This window comes from Talpa occidentalis, unplaced genomic scaffold (genome assembly GCF_014898055.3).
Source record: "Talpa occidentalis isolate TD23 unplaced genomic scaffold, MPIMG_talOcc4v2.1 talOcc4.4, whole genome shotgun sequence".
NCBI classification, from domain to species: Eukaryota; Metazoa; Chordata; class Mammalia; order Eulipotyphla; family Talpidae; genus Talpa; species Talpa occidentalis.
In genome coordinates this window covers 33,154,356-33,179,095 of record NW_023604295.1, presented here as the reverse complement: position 1 = coordinate 33,179,095, position 24,740 = coordinate 33,154,356, and the positions used below count along the sequence as shown (strand labels likewise).

General features: G+C 39.9%; 1 protein-coding gene across 1 annotated transcript; it reads left to right on the top strand.

Annotated features, from left to right (window-relative positions):
* The first annotated feature begins 2,468 nt into the window (after positions 1-2,468).
* LOC119256782 (kininogen-2-like) lies at positions 2,469-24,473 on the top strand. Its single transcript, XM_037524546.2, has 11 exons — positions 2,469-2,686; positions 4,834-4,944; positions 5,928-6,009; positions 10,686-10,858; positions 12,202-12,309; positions 17,199-17,283; positions 18,157-18,324; positions 20,105-20,211; positions 20,328-20,414; positions 21,836-21,913; positions 24,315-24,473. Exons 1-11 carry the CDS (start codon positions 2,492-2,494, stop codon positions 24,411-24,413), a joined length of 1,293 nt encoding a protein of 430 aa, XP_037380443.1. The 5' UTR covers positions 2,469-2,491; the 3' UTR covers positions 24,414-24,473.
* The last annotated feature ends 267 nt before the right edge of the window (positions 24,474-24,740 follow it).

The window sequence follows — 24,740 nt, the reverse complement described above, 5'->3', positions numbered from 1 at the left end:
TCAGAGTACTTTAGGGTAAGGCACACTTGAATGGAAGGTATAAGAGTTGCAATTCACTCCTGCTTATTCTCTACTCTCTCACCCTCCTGTACTATAATTTCACATCAGGTAGAACATTTGCATCATTAATGAAGCCACATCACTCCTCACTATCACCCAAAGTCCATAGTTTATATTAGTGTCCACTTCTTGGCTTTGGACAAATGTATAAGGACATGTCTCCACCGAAGAATAGTTTCACCACTGTAACAGTCCTCTGTACTCTGCCTGTGCCTCCTTCTCTCCCGTCAATTCCCTGGCAACCACTGATCTTCTCTTACTATTTCTATAACTTTGCCTTTTCTAGAATATCATAGAGTTGGGATCTTCAGCTTGCAGCCTTTCATATTGGAAGGAGGGCAGAGCAACAAGGTGCAAAAAAAAAAAAATAGACTTCTCATAACTGTACTTCTGCCAGCAGGATGGACCCGCTTGCAGCAACCACACAGCTAGACAAGAAACAGACTTGGCAAAATTCTGCTCAGACTTCCATCTGCTGACGCCCGGCTATACCAAGGCTGCCAGATATCCTGCTCCCAGGTAAGAGGAACCACTGCTATTTCCTGCACCCAAAAATATGACCCAACCTGTCACCCCCTACCTTTCTCTTGCTCATGCAATAAAAGGACTTTACTACTTGGTTGGGGGTGCTGCCCTTTCTGCTTGTAGTTTCTGTTGCTAGTAAACAGCTGCTTTTACCTTTTGGACTGATTCTTTGTTGACCTGTGTTTACTACTCATCTCCCCCCATGCCACACACCCTCCTCCAGACTAACATGTTAACTCCTCCCACTTAGTGATTAAGTTTGGCTTCATCTGACCTTTAGTTTCTCTGTATTCCACCGACAAGTCAACTATCATTATTTGTCTTTCTCCTTCCAAATTATTTCACCTACCATAATTTCTTCCAGTTCCATCCATGTTGCCAAAAATGGCATGAGTTTATCTCTTTTGATCACTGACTACTATTTCTTATGGCTATATATGACATCTTCTTGATCTACTCATCTATTTTGGGGCACTTACGTTGTCTTCATATTTGGATATTATAAAAAGTGCTGCCATGATATTGAAAGTCGTTTGCACGTTTGTAGGGTTAATGATTGTCAAGCTTTTCCGCCCTCCCGCCATTAGGATTGATGATGGATCTCTGAGGTCCTGAATGCATGCCGGATGACGGGCACCTGGAGTGGGGTGTGGGCATTCTGAGAAAATACATTATTAAGGAAATGAATATAATAAAGATTCCAGCAGAACTTCCAGCCCAAGTGCAATGAACACTCCAATGCAGGCATAATCAGCAAGTTTGCTTACTTACGGCTCCTTCCCTTTCAAGATTCATGCCCAGGGTCTCAGCACTCTTATCTGCAAGGTCGGCCGGCAGCCAAGCTGGTCTCTATCCAAGGCCATCCATGAATGCCTGCATCTTTTCCCCCTGTATTGCCCCCCTTGTCTGGGGACTTTGCTGCAAATGGTTGTGCCTGCTGAAAAACGATGTTATCAATGTAACAGATATGGACACAGTTGTGTATAAAAGGAACTCTTGGTCTTTAAACGGGTGCTCAGACCTTACAGGGCTACCCAAGTGTGGGACCTCATGCCTGAGTAATAAAGCTTCTCCTGATCTCACCATTCCTGAAGTACTTCTTGTTCCTCCTCTGCCTGGGTAAAAGACTAGAATTTATTTCTATAACAGGCAGACATGGGTGGGTACACCAGGGCTGAGACGGAGCTTCTAAGGGTGGTGTCGCAGAATGGAACAGAACCAGAAGGAGAACAGGCGAGAGAGCAGAATAAAGAGAAGCAGAAAAGAGAGAACAAGACCACAAGAGAACCCAGGAGAGTCCAGGAAGAGTGAGGATTTGCCAGGGGCTGGGAGGCGTGCCAGCCTTCTGGCCCCCCAGTACCCCTGCCTGCCGTGTACCTGGTAAATGACAATAAAAGCCTGAAAAGCCACCGAGGGCTCCAGGACTCTCCATTACCAGTCTGCACAGGGATTACAGAGATCCTGCACCATGCCTTCCTGCCATTACAACATTGTCCTCAGTATTGCATTGTTGCCATATGTAGTGACCTTGTAAATAACTTTGAGAAAGTTCCACGGAGATGACAGAGATGCTTAGGGTTTTTTCTTCCTCCTTTATTAGATTCTGCTCTGATCTGCTATATAAATTTTTGTAATTACCTGAAACATGGCCTACGCTCCCATACAACTCCCAAATGCAAACAAGCAGGTCAACAACCCCAGTGTTGTAATGCTTGGACAGCACAACAGAGAGTCATTTGTCCTTCTGGAATAGGGCAAATAGTGTACGAGGGCAGAGATCCAATCAGGGCCCCAGAGCACTGAAGCAGAGGATATAAGAGGATGGAGATAGTTAAAATCAGCATCTAGATTGGCTCCCAGTTTTGGGGGGAACATTTCTCAGTGCCTGGAAGGAGACTGTTAAATCATGAGATTAATTACCATCCTTTTCCTCTGCTCCAGGCTGCTATCAAGTTTGAGCCAGGAGTCCTTCTCACAGGAAATTGGCTGCGATGATGAGGATGTATTTAAGGCTGTGGATGCTGCGCTGAAGGAATATAATGATGAAAACCAAAGTGGCAACCAGTTTGTATTGTACCGTATAAGTAATATCGTCAAGATGGTGAGTATGCTATGAAACCTTGACAGAATTTGGAATATGCTTTCACTTGGAGCCCAGGCACCCTTCCCTCTCCCTCCCCCACCACCACAAACCAGCAAAGAACTGATAACTTAAATATATATAATTTTTATTTGTCAATTATACCTTGATAAAGGGGCAGGGGAGATGGAGTTAGATTCTAAGCCATTAGTATCTACCTTGAAGCTATTGGCTTGAATGTGTCAAGAGTAACAGCTCTATTCTGAGTGGTTTGTAATATTTTTAGTCACTGATTGATATAGGCAGGACAAACTCTGACAATATATTTGATTTCAGAAATGTTCTAGTGTAGGTGGGAGGAAGGGTGTGTGTGTGGGGTGTGTGTGTGTGTGTGTGTGTGTGTGTGTGTGTGAAGGAATTCACCAGAGACTATGTAGAAAATGGAACAGCCAGATTTATTGAACTACACTGCTAAGAGAAGCTGTGGGTGAGACAGAAGGGGTCTGGTACACAGATTGAGGGTCTCAAGGCTCTGTGTATACTCCTGGCGTCATTGCCTGGCTACAATGACTAGTCTTGGGTGTGACCTGATTGATGATCCAAATTGGCATAGGAGAGCATAAGCTCTTTGGATCATCACCTTAATGTCCAGGTTCCCATGGCAGTTTTATGGACTCCCTCTAGCCATTCAAGCCTCCCAGACTTGCCTGCTGGGCAAATGGGAGCTTGGGATTTAAATTAGCAATTATACTATGACAAGAAATACAACTCTCTCAATAGTTTGTTTAAATGAATTTCACTGTAAAACACTGTGTCTCTGTGATAGCTGTTCAATTGTTTACTTTGGTGAAAAATAAAATCAGTCATTCGACATGAGGATTAAGACAAAAGCCCAAGAGAACGTTTTTTTCTGAAAATGAAATGGAGTCATGTGGTTCCATAATCTAGAGTCATCAGGCAAGAGTTCTGCTTCCGGGTCTGTCCAGTGTGTTGGTGGCGTCTTCATTGGCTGCCATAGCAGATGTCAACTTTCATTCAAAAATGTCTGTAGAATCACTTGTTATCTGTCCTTTCCAGTGTGACCACCACCCACACTGCTACCACTTCCTGTTTTATTAAAACTGAGACTGGAGTGGACCTCAGAGAGGGCCTGTCTGACTCCAGCCCCTCCAGGTGCTAAGGTTATGACCCACCAGGCTCTGTGAGAATGGCCCCTGGGTGTCAGGAGCCCAGGACCCTCGGCCTCTGCTTCTCCTGGTGGCAAGGCTGCCTCCTCCTGCTAGAATGCTGCCCTCCTGGCTCTCACCTGCAAAGTGGGGGGCTGGACAACACCACCTCTCAGGTCCTGCATGCCAGGATTGTGCATTTGAAAGCTCGTCCAATTCACCACCTTTGCAATTTAGAAGTTTTATTTCCCATTACGACGTGATTGAAATATTGACAGTAAACAAAAAACATACTAAACTCACCTCCAATTAATTCATCCTACTCTCCAGAAATGACTGTTATCATTTTGCTCAAAAGTGAAAAAACACCCTTTAATTTGTTGGTTATCTAACTATAAAACTAATATATTTTTGTTTAAAAAACACCTTGACAATTCAGGAATTTTTTTTTAAGGTTTAGAGTAGCATTATAATTTATTTTTTTAAATTTTTTGAATTTTATATTCCCCATACAATTGCACCCAGGAATGTTTGCTTTAAAGAAGAAAGTGAAAGACAGCTGTATTCCTACCACTGAAAGACAAACATTATAACAATTTTGTTTCACAACTTTTCAGACATTAAAAAATCATATGTCTACATATAAATTGATTTCTACAAATATGACCTAATGCTACAGATACTACGTTGTAACTTAAATATATATATATGTGTGTGTGTGTGTGTGTGTGTGTGTGTGTATTTACCTGGCAAATAATTGCTCCATTTATTGAATGAATAAATTAACTTTGTTATACATACATGTGTATATACATACATACATGTAAATACAAAAAGAATATTTGTCCAAGTCAATATATGAAACTTTTGGCACTTGTAATGTATGTTGGCCCCAATTTAATCAAACAAATATCAAATATTCATAACCACACCAGATCACACTCAAATGATTCACTGTGCGTCAATGATGGACCTTAGGTATCTTTGTTTGCTTTTTCTCAGGGTGGCATAGATCCATTTTATTCCTTCAAGTACCAAGTCAAGGAGGGTGATTGTCCTGTTCAAAGTGGCAAATCCTGGCAGGACTGTGACTACAAACAATCTGCGGATGCTGTAAGTGTGTCAGCTATTTCCAAGCCTCTGGTTTTCTGTGTCAAGACTACCAGAAATTTCTTCTGGTGCTGGGATGAGAAATATTGTGAGTTTGTTTCTGAGGTTGCCCATGAACCATCAAATGTACAGAAAAGTCCCATGCTTGATGTCTGTGTTGCCACATAGACATAAAGGGCAGGGAGAGGCCATTGGTTAGACATGAGGAAAGTCCCCCTTGAGAAGGCGATTCTGCTGACCCCCTGGGACACGTGGACAGGCTTAGAGACATCAGAGCCCTTGGCACAGGTGAAGGGCTGGTGAGAGGGGAGTGGGGCCCTTCCCTTCACAGGCCTAAGCCAGAAACTCTCTGCCTCCAGCTAGCTGACCACTCTGAACTGGCTCCTCCCCTGTAACAGGAGAGCTCACAGGGACCCCATGGATGGGGGAAGGAGGCAAGGAGACACCTCCTCAAAGGACTTTGCCTGGCAAGGGCTTGCCACTCCACAGCTGGTTGTTTTGCATCAGTTCAGGGAGATTGCAGATGGGATCTTCTCAGCAACAAGCTAGTGTTTTCACTGTCATTGCATTCACTTATTCAGTGTGAAACATGGGCATCTTCTATGCAGTTTGAACATGGAAACTGAAAAGTGCATCAAGAGGAGAGTTAACAGTTTGGTTCTAAGGCATTGTGTACATCTTGGTAAAAAAAAAAAAAAAAAAAAAAAAAAAAAAAAAGTAGTATTTCCAGGCCTCAAAGCAAAGACTGAGATTTAAAGTCTCACCATTTATAGTGCCTCTCCTCCAAGCTCCCATGAATCTCAGTGGTTGGAAAAAAAATGAACATTCCTTTATACAAACATTCATTTTTTTGCCTCAGAATTCTATTAGGAAAAATCTTGACAAGCCTTTTTTTTTTTTAAGATGAAACTGTATTTAGTGCTGCTAGGTGGATGTCTCCATCTGAAAGATTGAGATAAATGGTGTCTTTTATAAATTTTTTTTAGGCCACAGGAGAATGCACAGCCATCGTGGGAAAAAATAATAGGACATTCACCATAGCTACCCAGACCTGCCAGATCACTCCAGGTAATGGATATATCTGGTGGGGCTACCCTGGGGGGACAATCAGTCATTTCTGTGTGCCTGGAGTGCAGCCTGGACAGAGCCCCGTCCTGCAGGGTGGGCAGCAGGAGCTGTGCCATTTGTAGCCTCAGGGAGAGTGGGGTAGGTGCAGCCCCACACCCTGATCTGGGCCCAGGCTGCTTCCAGTCACCACCTCAGGGCTTCTCCCACCCTCTCCCTGCAGGGCTGCACTATATGGATGTGCAGTGGGGTGTCCTGCCTTCAGTTGTAGGCCCCTTCCCAGAGAGTAAATAACAGAGGCCTTGAGATCAGATCTAGTCTGCAATCTTACAAAGTTCTTTACCTTCTTGGCTTTCCTTTTCTTTATGTATTCAATATAAAGGTGGATGACAGTAATTCAGCTGCCCAGGATGCTAATTTTTAAAAATTTATTTATTTTCTTACATTGTTGTTAATTTTTGTACAGTGTTTTCTTTCTCCCTCAATAGTAGACCCTGTAGTTCTTCCCTCCCCTGTTTTGACCCCCGTCTTTCCCCCTCCCCTGCTCCATCCCTCAGATCTATGGTCAGCTTCCACCTTTTGTCTTTTTCCTGACCTTTTGTTTGGTCTCTATATTCCACCTTTAAGGAAACCATCCAATATTTACCTTTTTCCTTCTACTTATTTTCCTTAGTATAATCCTTCCAGCTTCAACTATGTTGCTGCAAATGGCATGAATATAACTTTTTGATGGCAAAGTGGTATTCCAGTGTGTGTGTGTGTGTGTGTGTGTGTGTGTGTGTGTGTGTGTTATGTATCTCATCATATCTTGATCCAATCATGTGTTTTGGGACATTTAGGTTGTTTCAATAATTTGGGCATGTAAATAGTGCTGCAATAAACATAAAAATGCAGGTTTCCCTTTGAATTAGTGTTTCTGTGTCCTTTGGGTAGATTCCTAGGAGAGGAACCACTGGGTAATATGGTAGATCCATTTTTAGTGTCTTGAGGAAACTCCATACACTTTCCATAATGGCCAGATGAGTTTGCATTCCCATTAGCAGTGTAGGAGGGTTCCTTCATCACCACATCCTCACCAGCATCAGTTATCTTCTCTGGTTTTGTTTGTTTGTTTGTTTTTTGGTTTGTTTTTAAATATGGGCCTTTCTCACAAATGTGATATGGTATCTCATTGTGGTTTTGATTTGCATATCCCTAAGGTCATGAGGGGTATTGAACATTTCATATGCCTTTTGGACTTCTGTGGTTCTTCTCTGAGAAGTGTGTTTTTGATTCTTCTAGACTTTCTTGGATTGGGTTACTTGCTTTGAGTTTGTTGAGTTGTGCAAGCACTTGCAGATTTTTTATCTTGGTCCTTTCATCAGTTGTATGAAGTGCAAATATTTTCTCCCATTCAGCAGAGTGTTCATTTTGATTGCTGTCTCTTTTTAGTTTGATGTAGTTCCAGCAGTTTATCTTCCTTGTTTTTCTTGCTTGTGGGGAAGGGTGCTCAAAAGTATTTCTGAGTTTTATGTCATGGAGAGTTTTGCCTAAGTTTTCTTCTATACATTTTATGGTTTTAGGTCTTACATGCAAGTCTTTTACCCATTTTGAGTGATTTTTTATGTATGGTAAAAGAAAGTAGTCTAGATTCATTCTTTTGCATGTGGCAGGCGAGTTTTCCCCGCACTGTTTATTGAAGAGACATTCTTTGTTCCCAGGTATATTCTTTGCTCCCTTGTCTTAGGTTAGTTGACTGTTTTCTATTTCTTTTTTATTCAGCCCTGGGTGATTGTATAATTGTAAGAATTTGTCTATTTCATCTAGATTGTTGAACTTGTTTACATTTAAGTGTTCATAGCAATCTCTAATTATCTTTTAGATTTTTGCTGTGTCTGTTGTAATTTCTCCTCTTTCATGTATGACCCTATTTATTTTAGTTTTCTCCTTCTTTTTCTTTGTGGACCTGGTTAGAGGTTTGTCTATTTTATTTTTTCAAATAACCGGCTTTTGGTTTCATTGATCTTTTGGATTATCTTTTTAATTTCTATTCATCTATTTCTACTTTGATTTTATTATTTCTTCTACTGTGTTTGGCTTTTTTGTGTTGTTGCTCTCGTTGCTCTAAATTTTTCTAGTTCCTTAACATGGGAGATTAGGTTGTTTTTAGGGTTCTCTCCTTTTTCTTGATGTGGGCCTGTATTGCTCTATATTTTCCTCTTACTACTACTTTTGTGTGTGTCCCATATATTCTGGAAGGTTGTATCCTCCTTTTCACTTGTCTCTAGGTAATTTTTCATATCTTCTTTGATTTCCTCATTAACCAGCAGTCTTTCAGTAGAATGTTGTTCAGTCTCCTCATTATGGGGGATCATCTTGCTTTCTTTTCATAGTAGATTTTTAGTTTAATACCTGTATGGTCAGAGAAGACACTTAGTAAGATTTTAATCTTCATGTTCTTGTTGATGTTTGTCTTGTGACTCAGTATGTGGTCTATCCTGGAGAATGATTCATGTGAACTTGAGAAAAATATGTATTCAGATTTTGGGGGGTGCAGTGTTCTATTGATGACTGTTAGGCCCATGTGATCTAGATCTTGGTTTAGTGCAATTGTGTCCATATTTATTTTCCATCTTGTTGATCTGTCCATTGCTGAGAGTGGGGGTTGAAGTCTCCTAACACATGTGTATTTTGTCCAAAGGTTATTTTCAGAGATAATAGTAATTATCTAATGTATTCTGGTGCTCCTCATTTGGTGAATATAAATTGATTAGTTTTAAAACTTCCTGGTGTACTGTCCCCTTGACCATTATGTAGTGTCCATCTATGTCTCTTGTCACCTATTTTAGCTGGATGTCTGTTTTATCTCATAAAAGTTTGGCTACCTCTGCCTTCTTTTGGGTGCCATTTGGTTGTAGAATTGTTTCCAAGCCTTTACTTTCAATCTATGGTTTTCTCTGGAACTTAGGTGTGTTTCCTGGGGGCAGCAGAAGGTTGGATTCTGTTTTCTAATCTAACCTTCCACTCTGTGTATTTATATTGGTGAATTTAGTCCATTAATGCTTAAGGTGAGTATTTCTATGTGGAAATCTGTGACTGTTATTTTGTTCATCATTTTGCGGTTCTCTCAATTCCTTGTTCAGTTTTTCATATTCATTCCTCTGTTGGGTTAGATCCAAAAGCTCCTTGTAATTTACTTGCAGTGGGGAGTTAGGAGTAATGAATCCCTGAAGAATTTGTTTGTCTGGTGGCGCAAGGGGTCAAGCGTCTGCACTATGACGCTATCAGCAGCCACTGCAGTAAACAAAAAAGAAATGTATTGTTAGGCCATGTCGTCATTACCTGAATGTCACAGACTATACTGACACAAACCTAGATGGTTTAGCATATTTCATACCTAGGTTATACTCATGACCTATTGGGACCACTGTCATTTATGCCATCCATGCCGTTGCCGACCAAGACAAGGCTAGGGTAATGACGACATGGCCTAACAATACATTTCTTTTTTTTTTAAAAATATTTATTTATGCATACAAGAATTGGGGTACAGGCCAGAGGTATAGGGGGTGAGAAGATTCAACAGAGACAGAGTGGGGAACAGAACAAGCAGATTAACTGAAATACACTGCTGAGGGGAGCAGCGGGCAAGACAGGAGAGGTTTGCTGTGTCATGTGGGTTAACTCCCTGGCCGGGGATCGAACTTGTGCTGCAGTGGCTGCCGATAACTTCATAGTGTAGATGCTTAACCCCTTGCACCACCAGGGAGGCCCCCTAACAATCCATTTCTCAGAACAATATCACCATTGTTGAACAACACATATCACCAGTGTGCCACCCAGTTCTCAACAGCAAAGGATGCTCCCAACTGCTCAGACCACATGTCATGCCTCCCTGCTTCCACTTTAAGCTCAGGTAAAACGTATGTACCCCACACCCCACACTGCTGTCCCTGTCATCCTGCTGTCTCAGGAGCTATCTGCTCCTCCTCCTCAGGCCTCGTGCCTCAGGTTAACCAGCTAACTGGCTTTACCCTTCTTGTCTCAGGCGCTATCTGCTCCTCCTCCTCAGGCCTCGTGCCTCAGGTTAACCAGCTAACTGGCTTTACCCTTCTTGTCTCAGGCCTCATCATCTCAGGAGTCTCCCCTGTGCTCACTCTGGGCTCTTGCCTTTCTAAAGTCTTGCCAAATTATATTGAAATGATCCATCTACAGTTCTGTCTCTCACACTGGACTTGGCCCAGATCCTTTGGCAACAACTATTACTAAAGAATTGATGAATCCAAGTGAGACCACCAGCACCGGGCAAGTTGTGTTTGGTGGATTGGATTATTACAAAATGTGTTATACCCCAAGCCAGGCTTCAAAGACCTTTAATAAACATTGAAAAAAAATCTGCAATGTTTTAATTTCTTATGAAGGATAAGTTCATGTATTCTATAGTTAAAGAACTTTCAAATAAATATAAAATAGTTGTGCACAATGCTGTACTATGCATATAAGAAGTTCTAAGTGAATGGTAATTTTTTCCATCTTTGACTAAGAAGCAGATTAGTGTTTTCTTCTTGTAATTCATACTTAGCTTTAATGTAAAGTTTGTTTTTCAGGACCTTCTAGATTGTCTGACTTATTTAGGGCAATGTATTTTAATGCTGCTTTCTCCCATAATATTGTCTCTTATTTTGCCTCTCTTTGTCAAGTGGGGGGACCTGCACTGATTTCCCAGCACACCTGCCGTGGTTGCATGTACCCCATATCAACAGAGGACTCCAACGTGAAAGAAATCCTGAAGCATGCTATTTCACACTTTAACAACCACAGTGCTCATTCTCACCTCTTTGATCTTGGAAAAGCAAAACATGCTTATAAACAGGTTTGTTCTTTTATTTTTCATTTTGCACATTGTTAAAATTTGTTAGATTTTTATGCTTAGGATTTCATCAACTGAAGCAAACTGTTGACTGAAAAAATACTGGATTCCACAACTGGAGGGAGGCTCTTCTATGTCCTCCTGTGACTAACACAGGCAGCAAACATCTTCTGCTTAGGTCAAAGTGACCAGGAAACTGCAACATGTAAAGGCTCCAAGGTGACTCAGGCTCCCTGCTTGGAGATTTGTTTGGAATGAAAGGGTGGTCAGCATTAGAAGTTCTTTCTAGAGCTGGTGAAAGAAGTCATTCTGGCCTAAAGGTTTTAAGAAAACTCTAACACCATGGGGCCTCCCTGGTGGTGCAAGGGCTTAAGACACAACACTATGAAGCTATCCGCGGCTACTGCAGCACAAGTTCAATCCCCGGCCAGGGAGGTGACCCAAATGGCACAGCAGATCTCTCCTGACTGGCTCGCTGCTCCCCTCAGCAGTGTATTTCAGTCAGTCTGCCTATTCTGTTCCCCACTCTGTCTCTGGTGAATCCTCTCACCCCCTGTACCTCTGGCCTGCACCCCAGTTCTTGTACGTATAAATAAATATTTAAAAAAACAACAACAACAAAAAAAAGCCCGCCTCTAACACCACCTAGCTATCAAGAGACAAACATGGCTTCAGAATATTAAATTGTACCTAAAAAAAGTTGGCATTGCTTTCTGGGCACCCTCTAAATTAGTTTTTGTATTTCTGGAGGTTGGCGTGCAAGCAAATATCTATAGAACATGCTTTCATTGCCTCAGATCACTAAGCCTTGCTTGACAATTGGCTGGATCCCTTGTAGTTCAACTTTTAATCATGACGACTCAGCTTTGGCTGGCAACATTCCCTGCTTTTGCTCCGCCTTCCAACTTGCCTTCCTGAAGGATACACAAGTGGCTCAATTATGTCTATGTCCAGCTATGACAGCAGGACTGGCCCACATTAAAGCAAGAGAAATGTTATTGCCAGCTAGTCCGAGGAACTGAGGACCCAAAGGTTACTTGAGCTCCAAGTTTTCTTAATCTGCCCAGTACAGCATTGTTAATAATTCACAAAATGCAATAGAAAATGTTTTTCTGCATCCTGGCAGAGTCTTCCATAGTAACTCCAACTATATACTGCTTTTCATTTTCAGATGTATACACATGTTTATGAATGTGTGTGTGTATTGTGATAAGGGTTGTGTGAATCATAAAATGCTTAATATTTACTTAGTAACAACTTTTGTCTATCAATAATTACAATTGATACTTCTTGGGTGTTTATCATATCCCAGGCAGTATCCTAAGCCCCTCTGAAAATTGTTTCAGGTGGTAGCTGGATGGAACTTTGATGTTTCCTACTCAATTCTGCAAACAAATTGTTCCAAGGCAGACTTTCCATTATTAACTCCAGACTGCCAGATCCTTTCCAATGGCGTAAGTAAGCAACAATCTAATTATCTTCTTAGCATTTTATGTCCAGGTTTTTTGGTGTGGGAACTCTGCAGCTGTGTTAGAACTGTGTTAGAACTCTGCCACTAAAATGTTAGATGACACTCACGTTCCCTTGGGAAGGCTCACGTCATTGGTCTCTATGCCCTTACCTATGTGGTCAAAGAATCTGCACATCAGCAAAAAGCACTTACAGAGATAACCAGGGACTGAGAATAGCGTGAGACAATGCGATGTCATTGTCAAGTTTGTCTTTCCCCATCTTCACACCTTCCTCCCTCCTTTCCTTCCCCACTTGCTCTGTCCCTCTGTATCTGACATGGCTAAGGCCTAACCCTCCCTGGAGTATTTGCATTTTAACAGAAGACTGTGCTTTAAGCAAAGGGTTGCTGCAAGGCTTTTAACCTGGTAATTCTACTTCTAAATTCCCTTATATGAAAAAGAGAGAGAGATCTGTACTGCAAGATGTTAATTTCAGTGTTATTAGGAAAACATTGGAAATAAATTCCTTCAACATTATGGAATGCCTAAGTATATGACAGTATATCCATACAATAGAAGATAGTCCCACCATCAAAAATTAAGTTTTATGGTTGATTAATTAATCAAAAAATTAAGTTTTGTGACATATTAAAATGGCTATAAGTAAACAAAAAACTGTATACAAAAATATATAGTCATTCAATTATAAAGTAAACTGAGCTAAATCTGAATAATTTGAAAAATAGCATTCATATTATAAAGGTATCAGTGTTTTATTGTATGTCCTCAGTTATTTACACTTTAGTTTTCATTACAATACTACTGACTCACAAATAGTTTTGTTTATAAGTCACCAAATCTATGGATATTTTCCTTCTAAATTCTTCCACCATTTGTTCTGCAGTTAATTTAGTTTTCTTTCTATTTGTCAAAGTTTTCAGAAATAGTTTTAAATTTAATGTGGAATTAATTTTGTTTGAGGGAACCAGCTGATTTTTCCCAAGAGAATACCAGATAGCTCAGTATTCTTCCCTTCCACGCACATTTTGAGATGACATTTCTCCCGTAGTGGTTTCATATGAAAGCTCTGTCCTCTATTTTTGTTCCAAGGCCATCATTTGTTCACAGCCATAGCTTCAAAGTAAATTTAAATATATGACTTATGGGTCTGGTATTTATATCTCCAAAACCAATCTTTCTTGTGACCTAATGTAAAGGTGATTTAAATTATTTTGTGCCCTACCTATAAAAGTATTATAAATTGTATATTATATGAAAGTGCCATTTAAATAAATGTTTATTATCTTATTCAACTCTTTTATAACCGTATTTTTTATCATTGGCCTTCCTTCATTAATAGCATATATAAAATTTTCCTACTGCAATTATTTTTATCCATTTAAACTCACAAAGTTTATAGTTTCTACTTTATTTTGATTCCATACTTCTGGACTGTCTCTTTTAAAAGAATAAATTAATCTTTTCACTACTTTCATGAAATTTTAGCTACCTTGAATTTTATTATTCCCAGTATTAATAGTACTCTGCTCCTTTTTTGTTTGTATTTGCTTTAAGTTTCCTTTATCCTAGTATAAGATATTATTCTTTAAGATATTCTTTTTTAATATCATAGCTTTTATTTTATTGGTTTACAAATGGTTTGCACACTTATAATTTGGGGAGTACCAGTTGACATGTCCCTAGGTGCACATGCCTCACTCACCTGCCACCAAGGCTCCAGTCCCATGTCTGACCCCCTTCCTGTCCCTCAACCCATTACTTCTCCACTCCTGCTCCAGTAGCCAGTACATTTTTCACAGAGCCTATGAATGATGTTGTGCTTCATCATTTTTTTTTCTGTATCTATATTCTGCAAGTGAATGAAACCATCTTTCACTTTCTGACTTATTACACTTTGCACAATCACCTCAAGATCCATCCATTTTGTACCAAAAGGAACTCTCACGGATCATTTCCTTTTTTTTTTCCCCATTTTTTTTATTTTAACATTTATCATTTTTTACATTTTTTTATACAATATTTGCTTCCCCCCCCCCTCAGTGGGGAGTCCCCATAAAATTTCCTTCCCCAAGGCACCTGTGCACCTTCACCACAGTCCTCTGTGCTCCTCCCTCCCTCCCTCTCACTCCTCTCCTTCCTCCTCCCAGGCAAGATGTCTCTGGTTTATAATTGTCTGTTTTTGCTTTGTTGTGTTTTGTACTGTTATTATAATTTTTTTTACACTGATGTCTTATTTGGTTCCCCTATATTCCTGTTATAAGTGAAACCATCCTATATTTTTCTTTTTCCTTCTGGCTTATTTCACTGAGCATGATTCCTTCTAGCTCCATCCACATTGCTGCAAATGGCATGAGTTTATCTTTTTTGATTGCTGAATAAAAGTCCATTGTGTATATATATAACATCTTCTTGATCCAGTCATCTATTTTTGGGCATTTGGGTTGTTTCCAGGTTTTACCTATTGTAAATAGTGCTGCAATAAACATAGGTGCTGGAGACCAGCTCCAGGTAGATGTCGTGTCAGGGATCTCAGAAAGGAGAGGACAGCTTCATTGAAATTTTCTGAAATTTTTGGAGGGCTGAGGGCAAGTGGAATGAGGTAGTAAGGAGACACTGACACTCTCTCTAGTGCAAATATCTCCTGCTGAGGGTCTCAGGGGGTCTTTATTTATACCTTAAGGCAAGCAGTGGGATTACATCAGCATAAGCATTGAAGCAGAGCAAAGACAATCAATGCATATTTTCTCATGAACATGTAGCAGACTTCCTTGGTCTCATACCAAAAGGGCATTTCTTTGGTTACCTCAAAAAACATCAGGAACAATTAGTTACCTAGGTACAGCTAATTTTCTAACATGATCAATTATATAAGACAGCACAACATTTGGCAACGATTAAGCATTCTATTGAATTTTCCTAGTTTCCTAGTGGGCGTAAAAGTTCTATTCTATACTCTATTACTAAAAATCAAATTATCTCCTCAGCACTGAATTACTTCAAAGTGGACTAAAGCAACTCATCAAATCCATGTTAGTTCTACTGAAGTCTAACTCTTAACTAGAGTTTCCTAACCTCCACAGGGCCTGCAAACTATTGACCTTTTGCATATGTACTGCTGCCACAAATGAGTACTGCTGCCACAAATGAGTACCCCCTGTGTTAGGCTAAGGTTTCCAAGCACAGCTGGTTCAGGGCGGCTTGTTTCCATAGTTCTCAGGGCCAAAACATTTCTTTCCTAACTATACATTTAGCAGTTTGTACTTTCTTTGATACTGATTCAAGTGTAAGAACAATAAATCAATTAACGTCTAGGTCCGAATTGGGTTTTCACAAGCCAATTAATAACTAACTTACTTTAGCATTAACCAAGAACAAAGAGGAGAGCATTAGCAGGCATTGCTATGGAGACTCCCTAGTTCAGATCTTGGGAAGTGCAAGAACTCCCTTCTTCTGGGAAGTACAATTTTCCCTCTTCTGGGGAGCACAAGGACTCCCCTCTTCTCTGGGATCTCCCCCAATGCCCTGACCTTGTCAAGAGACAGCATGGGTAGCGCAGCCTGCCGCACATAGGTGTACAGGTGCTCTTTTGAATCGCTGTTTTTGTGTCCTTTGGGTAGGTCCCTAGGAGTGGAATTGCCGGATCCTATGGTAGCTCCATTTTTAGTAGACTGAGGAACCTCTAGACAGCTTTCCACAATGGTTGGTCCACTTTGCACTCCCACCAGCAATGTAGGAGAGTTCCGTTTTCACCGCATCCTCACCAACACTTGTTGTTGCTTGTTTTTTTGATATGTTCCATTCTTACTGGTGTAAGGTGGTATCTCAGTGTGGTTTTGATTTGCATTTCCCTGATTATAAGGGATGTTGAACATTTATTCATATGCCTGTTGGCCATTTGCTTTTCCTCTTTGGAGAAATGTCTTTAAGTTCTGCCCATTTCTTGACTGGATTGTTTATTTTGTTTTTGTTGAGCCATGTGAGTTCTACATATATCATTGTGATCAGTCACGTATATCATTGTGATCAGTGCAAACATTTTTTCCCAATCAGTGGGTGTCTCTCTGTTTTGGTCCTGAAACCATAAAATATATAGAAGAAAATATAGGTAAAACACTACAAGACATACATCTCAAAAACATCTTTAAAGACTCATCACCCAAAGCAGTGATGGTGAAGGCAAAGATAAACACCTGGGATTACATCAAAGTAAAAAGCTTATGCACAGCAAAAAAGACATTTTTTTAAAAAGATTTATATTTTTGTTTATTTATTTATACAAGCACTGGGTACAGTCAGAAGCGCGGAAGGGTGAGAGAATTCACCAGAGCCAGAGCGGGGAACAGAACAGGCAGACTGGCGAAGTGCAATACTGAGGGGAGCAAAGGGCACCACAGGAGAGGTCTGCACACCATGTGGGACCCTCCCCTGCTGCTGGGGATCAAACCGGCACTGCAGAGGCTGTGGGCAGCTTCGCAGCATCCCAGGGCACAACTGCTGCGCCACCGGGGAGGCCTGTCACAGATCATTTCTATGATTTGCTACAAGATATTTTTCCTAAAGTTAAACAATTGATTTTTTTTAACTTATCTGAAAGTCTTTGCCTTTCTAAATGAAAATGTTGCCATTCATTTATATGGTTATTATTTCTACATTAGATTTTCCTGACATCTTATTTCATATTTCTATGTATATGTATTGATTATTAGTTTTGATGCAATTATATAACTTTCTTATTCTTCTTGAAAACTAGACTTTTTTTTTCCATGCAAAGATTGTAAAGTTAATTTATTAGTAAATTTATTTCACTACTTGTATAAAGTTTCTTAAGAACATTTTTTAACTTATGCACTTGTGTACTTTTTTAAAACCAGGATATTGGTGAATGCTCAGATAAAGCATCCATGGACCTTTCGCAAAGAATTACTTCCCTCATACAGAAGTGTGAGACTTCTCCAGGTATGAGAGAATTCACATTGGTGCTTCAGTAGTGTGTGCTGAGCCACACCACTCTGATCATGTCACAGCAGCTGTGATATGTGCTCCCATCCTATGCCACAAAGTCTGTGTGGCAACAGAGTCTGCTGAGGACACTGTACCTCATCTCAACCCTTCTGACAATACTGAACCCCATCTCTGCCCAGCTGTGTGGCAGCAGGTGGAACTGAGAGTGCTCGCTCAGGGGTCCATAAGGGATATTGTGCCACAAGGGGAACTTTCTGTCTCTGAGCCTGCTGGGCCACCTTGTTACGAGATATCCGTAAGCCCTGTGATATTCAGTTAAGTAAAGCTGACCACATTTTTAACTGCTCAGAATAAAATCCTCTCAATTAAAGTTTTTTTTCCCCTCTCTCTCCATGTTATAATCAGGAAAATGGTTGAGTTTATGATCAAGTCAGTATTTCTATACCAAGAGCTGGCTTTTATCCCACCTGCAAGATAGTTGTATGGACTCCACAGTAAGTAGCATTCCTGAAGCTGCCAGCTCACCAGGAACAAAGGACTTAAAATTTTCCCATTAGAGAGTGATCCCTTTAAGTTAAGAATTGCCTTTGACAATCTCCAACAAAAATATGTAAGTTATGAAAAGCACACCATTTTGGTTGAGGCATTAAGACCTTCTGATTGGCTGATTCCCTAAATACCCTGGGGTCAGAGGAGAGAAGTAAGAGGAAAAGCAGCAGGCAAAGGCCAGAAAGTCAGCCTCCACCTACTCACCCCTTGGGCAGCCACACGACCCTCTGTAAATGGATACTGGATCATGAATGAGAAAGGTGCAAGGCTAGATTGCTCCTTCTGTGTATACACTTACTTAAAACCTGATTCTTTCAGCGCTGAATTTTCCTCCCTTGACGTGTAAAGGCTGTCCCAGAGAGATCTCTGCCAACAGCCCAGAATTGAAAAAGGTTCTGAATCTTTCCATCAAAAAGCTGAACGCAGAAAATAATGAAACTTTCTATTTCAAGATTGACAATGTGAAAAAAGCCACAGCCCAGGTCTGTTAATTATGCTACAAATGAAGTTAATATTGCAGTTTGTGTGCAAATTGCTTACTAATTGTGTGAAGATCTTGATTCTGGATTGGGAAATAATAGAGCTGATTAATGAAATTTGAAAGATTTGAAGTTCACATCATAGTATTACTGCAAGCTTGGTGTGTGATCCTGAATAAGTGACTCTCCATTTTCTATCTGTAAAGTCTGCGGTGATGATCAAATAAGGGATGTGTGTTCATCACTTTTTAAACTCTCAAGTGCTATATAAATACTAGTAGCTGTTACATGATTAATCAAATTCAGGGCTAGAAAAAGGAAGACTTATTTTATGCCTTTCTAGATTCATCTCTCATTGTACCATACTTAGCACCCTGAGCTCAGTCACAACAGTGAGTTGTTATTACCCAGACTCTTCACATTTTCATATCCATGTCACTTTTCCCCAATCTCCCTGTCTGGGGTAACCTCTGGGATGTCCTCTGTCTTCCACACCTGTCAGCAGAGGATAAGGAGAGCCCTGGTCTGGGGCTCAGGACACCCAGCTCTATCAGTTATCTAACCACTCACATCCTGGATGCCCCGGGACTGTCCTTCAGGTTCACACAGCCTTAGTCGTCCCATCTGTAGCAGAAGTGGCTGGTTGAGTGGAGCCCAAGTCCCTTCCAGCTCCAGCAGCCTAATGTGATGTGGGCAGATTACTATTATAGAACCTCAAAATTGGTTTCCTTAAATACAGGCTTGAAAAAAAGTAATCAAAATAGAACCAGCTTTTAGACCAAACCAACATTATCTTTATCTTTATAATTGGAACAAAAAAATCTTACTAAAAAATTTCATGCTTCTGACTCAGGGTGTCTAGAATTCTAAAATAGGAGTTTTTAATCTTTCTCTCTCTCTCTCTCTCTCTTTCTTTCTCTCTGTCTCTGTCTCTCTCTCTCACACACACACACAAACTTAAATCCTGCACCAAGTGCTCAATAACTTGGTGTAGAATTGGGTAATATCAGCTAACTTTAAAAATTATAATTTCAAAATATTTTATCGAATGCCTTTTTCAAGTATGTAAGAGATGGAGGAATACCATTATTAAATGTTGAAAATATCACAGTTGTGATTTTGTTGAAATCAGAGTATTTTTAAAACACAATGAGTTTAATTTCTACAATAAATAAATTGTGTGCTTCTTTAAGGCCCTCCAAAACAGAAGAAAAGAACTTGGACCACACATATTGCTTGATGGAAAACACCATTGTATAATGATTTAAACTATCACTGGCAAAGGAAATAGTTTTCTAATATAAAAAAATTTGAGGAGAAGCAAAACTGAAAACCCAAAGAATTTTCCTAATCATGTCATTTAATTAACATAATATCCATAGTGAGACTAAGTGTTTTTCTGATTATTTTGCAAGACAAGTCATGTATAGAGAAAATGTTTAAAGTTTTTCTTCCTACTCCTTTTAGATTCCAGTACAACCTGAACCTTGAATTACCTGTGAATTTTGTAGTTGTTGAACAATGAAACTCAGAAAATTATTAACATTACATCCTGCTCTTCTTTTCCCATTGGGAAAAGAAATAGGACCAGCCAATAGTAAAATATTTCACACATGCATATAAGCCAGAGGTTTTGCTGTCAGACATTTGAATGATTTGTTATAGTTCCTAATTAGCATGTAATCAAAATGTCAGTGTTCTCTCTTTTTAGTCCTTAGAGTAGAAGCAGATGTTTGATACAATTTTATTTAAGCTGTATACCTACGTTATGCTAATTAATTTTCCAGCTGGTGGAAGAATGATCTACAGAATAGAATTCATGGCCAGGGAAACCACATGTTCTAAGGAAAGTAATACAGAGTTCACCAGTAGTTGTGAGACCAAGGAACCAGGGGTAAGCAGTAATGCAATTGTCTACTTATTTCCTGGAAGCTTATTTGATGTTTCAAACTTGGTTAAGTATCTCATGAATTACAGTGTTTTCTCTTTTGGCCTCTATTTTCTTGATAGAAAGCTCTAATCTGTAATGCTAATGTTTACATGATACCTTGGATGAACGAAACTACAACGACTGTCAAGTGTGATCCAAACACAGAGGTATGATTCTATTTATAGTCATCTTGGGTTCATCTTGGCTCATTCGAAAAAGTCATATTTGGGGTTTAACCTAAACTCTTAATGAAATGAATTGGGTCATTATTTTTTACAAATGGGAAGAAATCTCATGTTTCTCTGTTTACTCTCTTTTGTGGCTGGAAATGAGAACAGCAGTCCTCTTAATATTTCCCACACATTGCCAGTGTCCAGGGCGAGATAGATTCTCTCCTCGTACAGTGCAGACCCTGCTGTGGGGTGCTAACATAGCTGCGCATCTTCCTGTGGTGCCTGAGGTGAGGCACAGGACTCCACTGCCCTCTGTTTGTAATTAAGCAGCTTGGGAGAATTGCAGATCTCAGCCCCCATACTGCATCTTCTGAGTCAAAACCTGCATTTGACACCATCCCTAGGGGATCATACCTATACTCAAGTATAAAAAGCATTATTTTTCATCACTTTTTATTATTTTTAATAGAATTCTGTGAGGTGAGTAGTATTTCCCCATTCTTAAGACACTAAAAATTAGAAAGATCTGAGCTCCTACAGTAAATAATGACATTACCAAGTGCATCTTCAGTCCTAGGCTCTGGCCTGAGGATTTCAAATACATTTTCCTCCTGAAAACTCTACAAGAAAGATGCTGTTATTGTTAAAGTGCAATTGGAAAAAGTGAAGTTAGTGGTGCTTGGATTCAAATCCAGATCAAACCAGGCTCCACCCTGGTTGCCACGATGCCCACGACTACAGGGTCCAACTTGTTTGACTCCAAAGACTGTGCTCTTTACACCACTGAACCCTGCCTTAAACACCACACAGGTAGTAACAGTATAAGGATAAATAATCCACAAATCCATATCTTCAATACAAATTGCCTCTTTTTACTTTTTGCTGATTTAGGTTTTTTGCTCTGTGTAGGTTATACATAGTCTAACATCAGCAATATAGTTCAAAGACTGCATGGTAAGCTTGTGGACGTGTTTTGAAGTGTTCATGCCAACAAAGTACTTGTGGATATGTGATACCTATATATTCAACTCATGAAGTCAGTTAGGGCCTTTCAGGATGAAAGCAGTAATTTTGGCAATAGAAATTGTATCAATTAATAATGTGTTGCAGATTTATATAATAAGAGGCTTGGAAGTTACCCTGATATTATATATTTTTTTCCAGATGAAATAAAGACTCCCCAGCTTGCTTTAGTATATTATTAAAAACAGTAATTAATGTCTACAAATTAAAGTTAATCAGAAGAGGAAAAGATATTATTCATCCCATACTGTCCAGAATAAAAATACAGTATTTAAAATCGGCAAAGACATGCACCCTGTAACTGAGTTAGCCTTGCCTGGTCTTTGTCCCTTCTTTCTTCATTGACAGTGTGGTTTTCAGAGTAACGCATTCATCTTAATATTTCTGTTTAGATTAAGTTGATGAAAAGGCCTCCAGGTTTTTCACCTTTTCGATTGCTGGTGATGATGGATGAAAGAAAAGAAACAACTGTAAGTTCACCCCACACTTCCATGAAACCTGTACAAGATGAAGATCAGTATTCAGGAAAAAAGCCAAGAACACACTCGTGGGCATGGCAGGGCCCATAAAGAACAAATAAAACATGGCCTTGGTCATGGCCATAAACATGAGCATGACCAAGGCCATGGGCACATAAGGGATCATGGCTTTGGTGTTGAACATCAAAGGGGTCATGGCCAAACCCATGGGCATAAACATGAACATGGTCATGGCCATGGAAAACACAAAAATAAAAACAAAAGCAATGGAAAGCACAAAGGAAGGAAAACAGAGCATTTGGCAACCTCTTCTGAAGACAGCACTACACCCTCTACACAGACACAAGACAGAAGGGCCAACGCCCACACCTTCCCTAGCCCAGCCAGGGGTAGCAGTCACCTTTGCTGACTTTCAGGACTCAGATCTCTTTGCAGCATTGATGCCTAATCCATCACCAGCTCCCACGGAGAGTGATGATGATTGGCTCCCTAACATCCAGGTACAACCTGATAGCTTTTCCTTTAGCCTGATATCTGATTTCCAGAAACACTTCTCCCAAATGTCCTGGGTGCCCCTGGAAGCCAGTTAATGGAATGATCCAGCTGTGGAAATGAAAGAATTTCATGATTTTGATCTCTCTGATGCACTCTATAATTAATGCTGCCATGGGTATTTCTTTTGCACTTTATCACCTTCTTCCTCCATTGTCCCAATATCCTGATATGATGCACCAAACCATAAAATTTCAAACAGCCTAGTGATATTTACAATGGTGACACTTGATCTCTATAGACAACGCAAAACTGAAAGCTAAGTCCTTTCTGAGTCTGCCTCACACATTTTCCTACTGTCACAGAAAATGGACAAATGAATATGCCTTATGGTCTGTTTTCTTTTCTGATAACAAACCTATACCTTAAAAGGAACGTCACTGATTTTGACAATCTAAATAAACTGGCATCTAGTCCCTGAACACATGAGAAAATAAAAGAAGTCAAGAGACTGAATGGTGAACTTACTGGGTAAATAATAATAATCTCCAAAAGTCAAAGAAGAACAATTGAAAGAGAGACTGGTCAGAGGGAGGAAAATGGGAAGTCAATGAATTGCCATCTGTTTTTAAAATGACCTATATTATTTTTATTTATTTTATTATATTTTTACATCATTGTTCATTTTTAAACAATATTCCCCCCCCACCCCTCATGTGTAGTCCCCATAGATTTCCTTCACCAATGCAGTCATTCACCATCACCTATCCCCAGTGCTCCTCCCTCCCTCTGACCCCTCTCCCTTCTCCACCCTTGCAGGATGTCTCTGATTTATAATTGTCTGTTTTTGTTGTGTTTTGTACTGTTATTATTTTTTACACTGGTGTCTTATTTGGTTCCCCTAAATTCCTATATCTGAAACCATCCATATTTTTCTTTTTCCTTCTGACTTATTTCACTGAGCATAATTCCTTCTAACTACATCCATGTTGCTGTGAATGGCATGAGTTTATCTTTTTTGAATGCTGAGTAATATTCCATTGTGTGTATATACCACATCTTCTTGATCCACTCATCTATTTTGGGCATTTGGGTTCTTTCCACATTGTACCTATTATAAATAGTGCTGCAATAAACATAGGGGTACTGGTATTCTTTTGAATCAATGTTTTTGTGTCCTTTGGGTAGATCCCTAGGAGTGGAATTGCTGGGTCCTATGGTAGCTCCTAAAATGGGCTATTTTATACCATATAATTACTCCCACTTGACAAAGCTAATATTATAATCCTCTTTCTCAGTAAGAGTGTTTCTCATAAGTCAACAGTTTCTGTTTATTCATTAACTATTCTTTGCAACAGACTCAGAGTTTTCTGTTTTTGCTGAGGCTAGAATGAGTAATCCTTCGTTTTCAACAGATCTGAGTTTAATGAAAAATATGAAAACAGAGGAAGAAATATAGAGGCAGATTTGCTAAGAAATTCCCCTTTTTTAATAATCAGTAAAGGAATATCACAAGATGTGATACAAATTGTTCCGGGACAAAATGAAGAAACAAAATGAGGAAATGCCTCCATGACCTTACTTTATAATCACATCATCTTTTTGCTACTAAAATTCCATTGCCTTATCATGAGAAGGAGACGTACAGTTATAACCTGTACTGTGATGTTGCCTGGAGAAACAAGAGAGGGCTTTCGACGCTACATTCACCTGTGCGTGTGTGCACCACTGCCATCACTTTATTGCATGCTTCTGAGCCTGAGTTTAAAATCTTTTCAAATATTATCTGTGTTTGTAAATAAAGAACCAGTTTTTATTGGTTCTTAAAGTCTCACCTTGTCAACTACTTTCTTTCATTGAATGCTAACATCAGATTAACAGAGTTCTGCTATATTTACAGGGGCTCCAAAAGTCCTGCGAGTACCAGGTCCATCCTCGGGAGGCAGGGCCTGGAGCAGCTCCTAAGAATGAGGTAGCGCCCCCACAGCAGGCACAGTAGCCCCACCAGCCCCTCTCAGCAGCCCCGAGTGCACAGACAAGAAGATGAGATGGAGTTTAAAGAGAGAGAATGTCATTTCATCACTCTGTTGCTGAACCAAATAAACTTCTGTGTTGATAGTCTCAGTCCTGATTAATTCACAGTGGTTTCCTTCAACCACACCTCCTGCAACAGTCAGGCGATGGAGTGCCATGGCTGGCGCTGCCGGGACTCAGAGCTTGCTTCTGAAGCACCCTTGCTGACCAAGGCAAGAATCCCATAGATATTGTATTTTTCCCATGGCAAAGGTAGGAGAACACATCTAGGTATCATTCACATGCAAAATAC

What these genes read in the sequence shown, in the direction of transcription:
- LOC119256782 (XM_037524546.2), top strand. Translation starts at nt 2,492, where the DNA reads ATGAGATTAATTACCATCCTTTTCCTCTGCTCCAGGCTGCTATCAAGT. An exon ending in GCCAGATCCTTTCCAATGGC is followed by an intron (nt 12,310 to 17,198) that starts GTAAGTAAGCAA and finishes TTTTAAAACCAG; the next exon opens with GATATTGGTGAATGCTCAGA. An exon ending in GTGAGACCAAGGAACCAGGG is followed by an intron (nt 20,212 to 20,327) that starts GTAAGCAGTAAT and finishes TTTTCTTGATAG; the next exon opens with AAAGCTCTAATCTGTAATGC.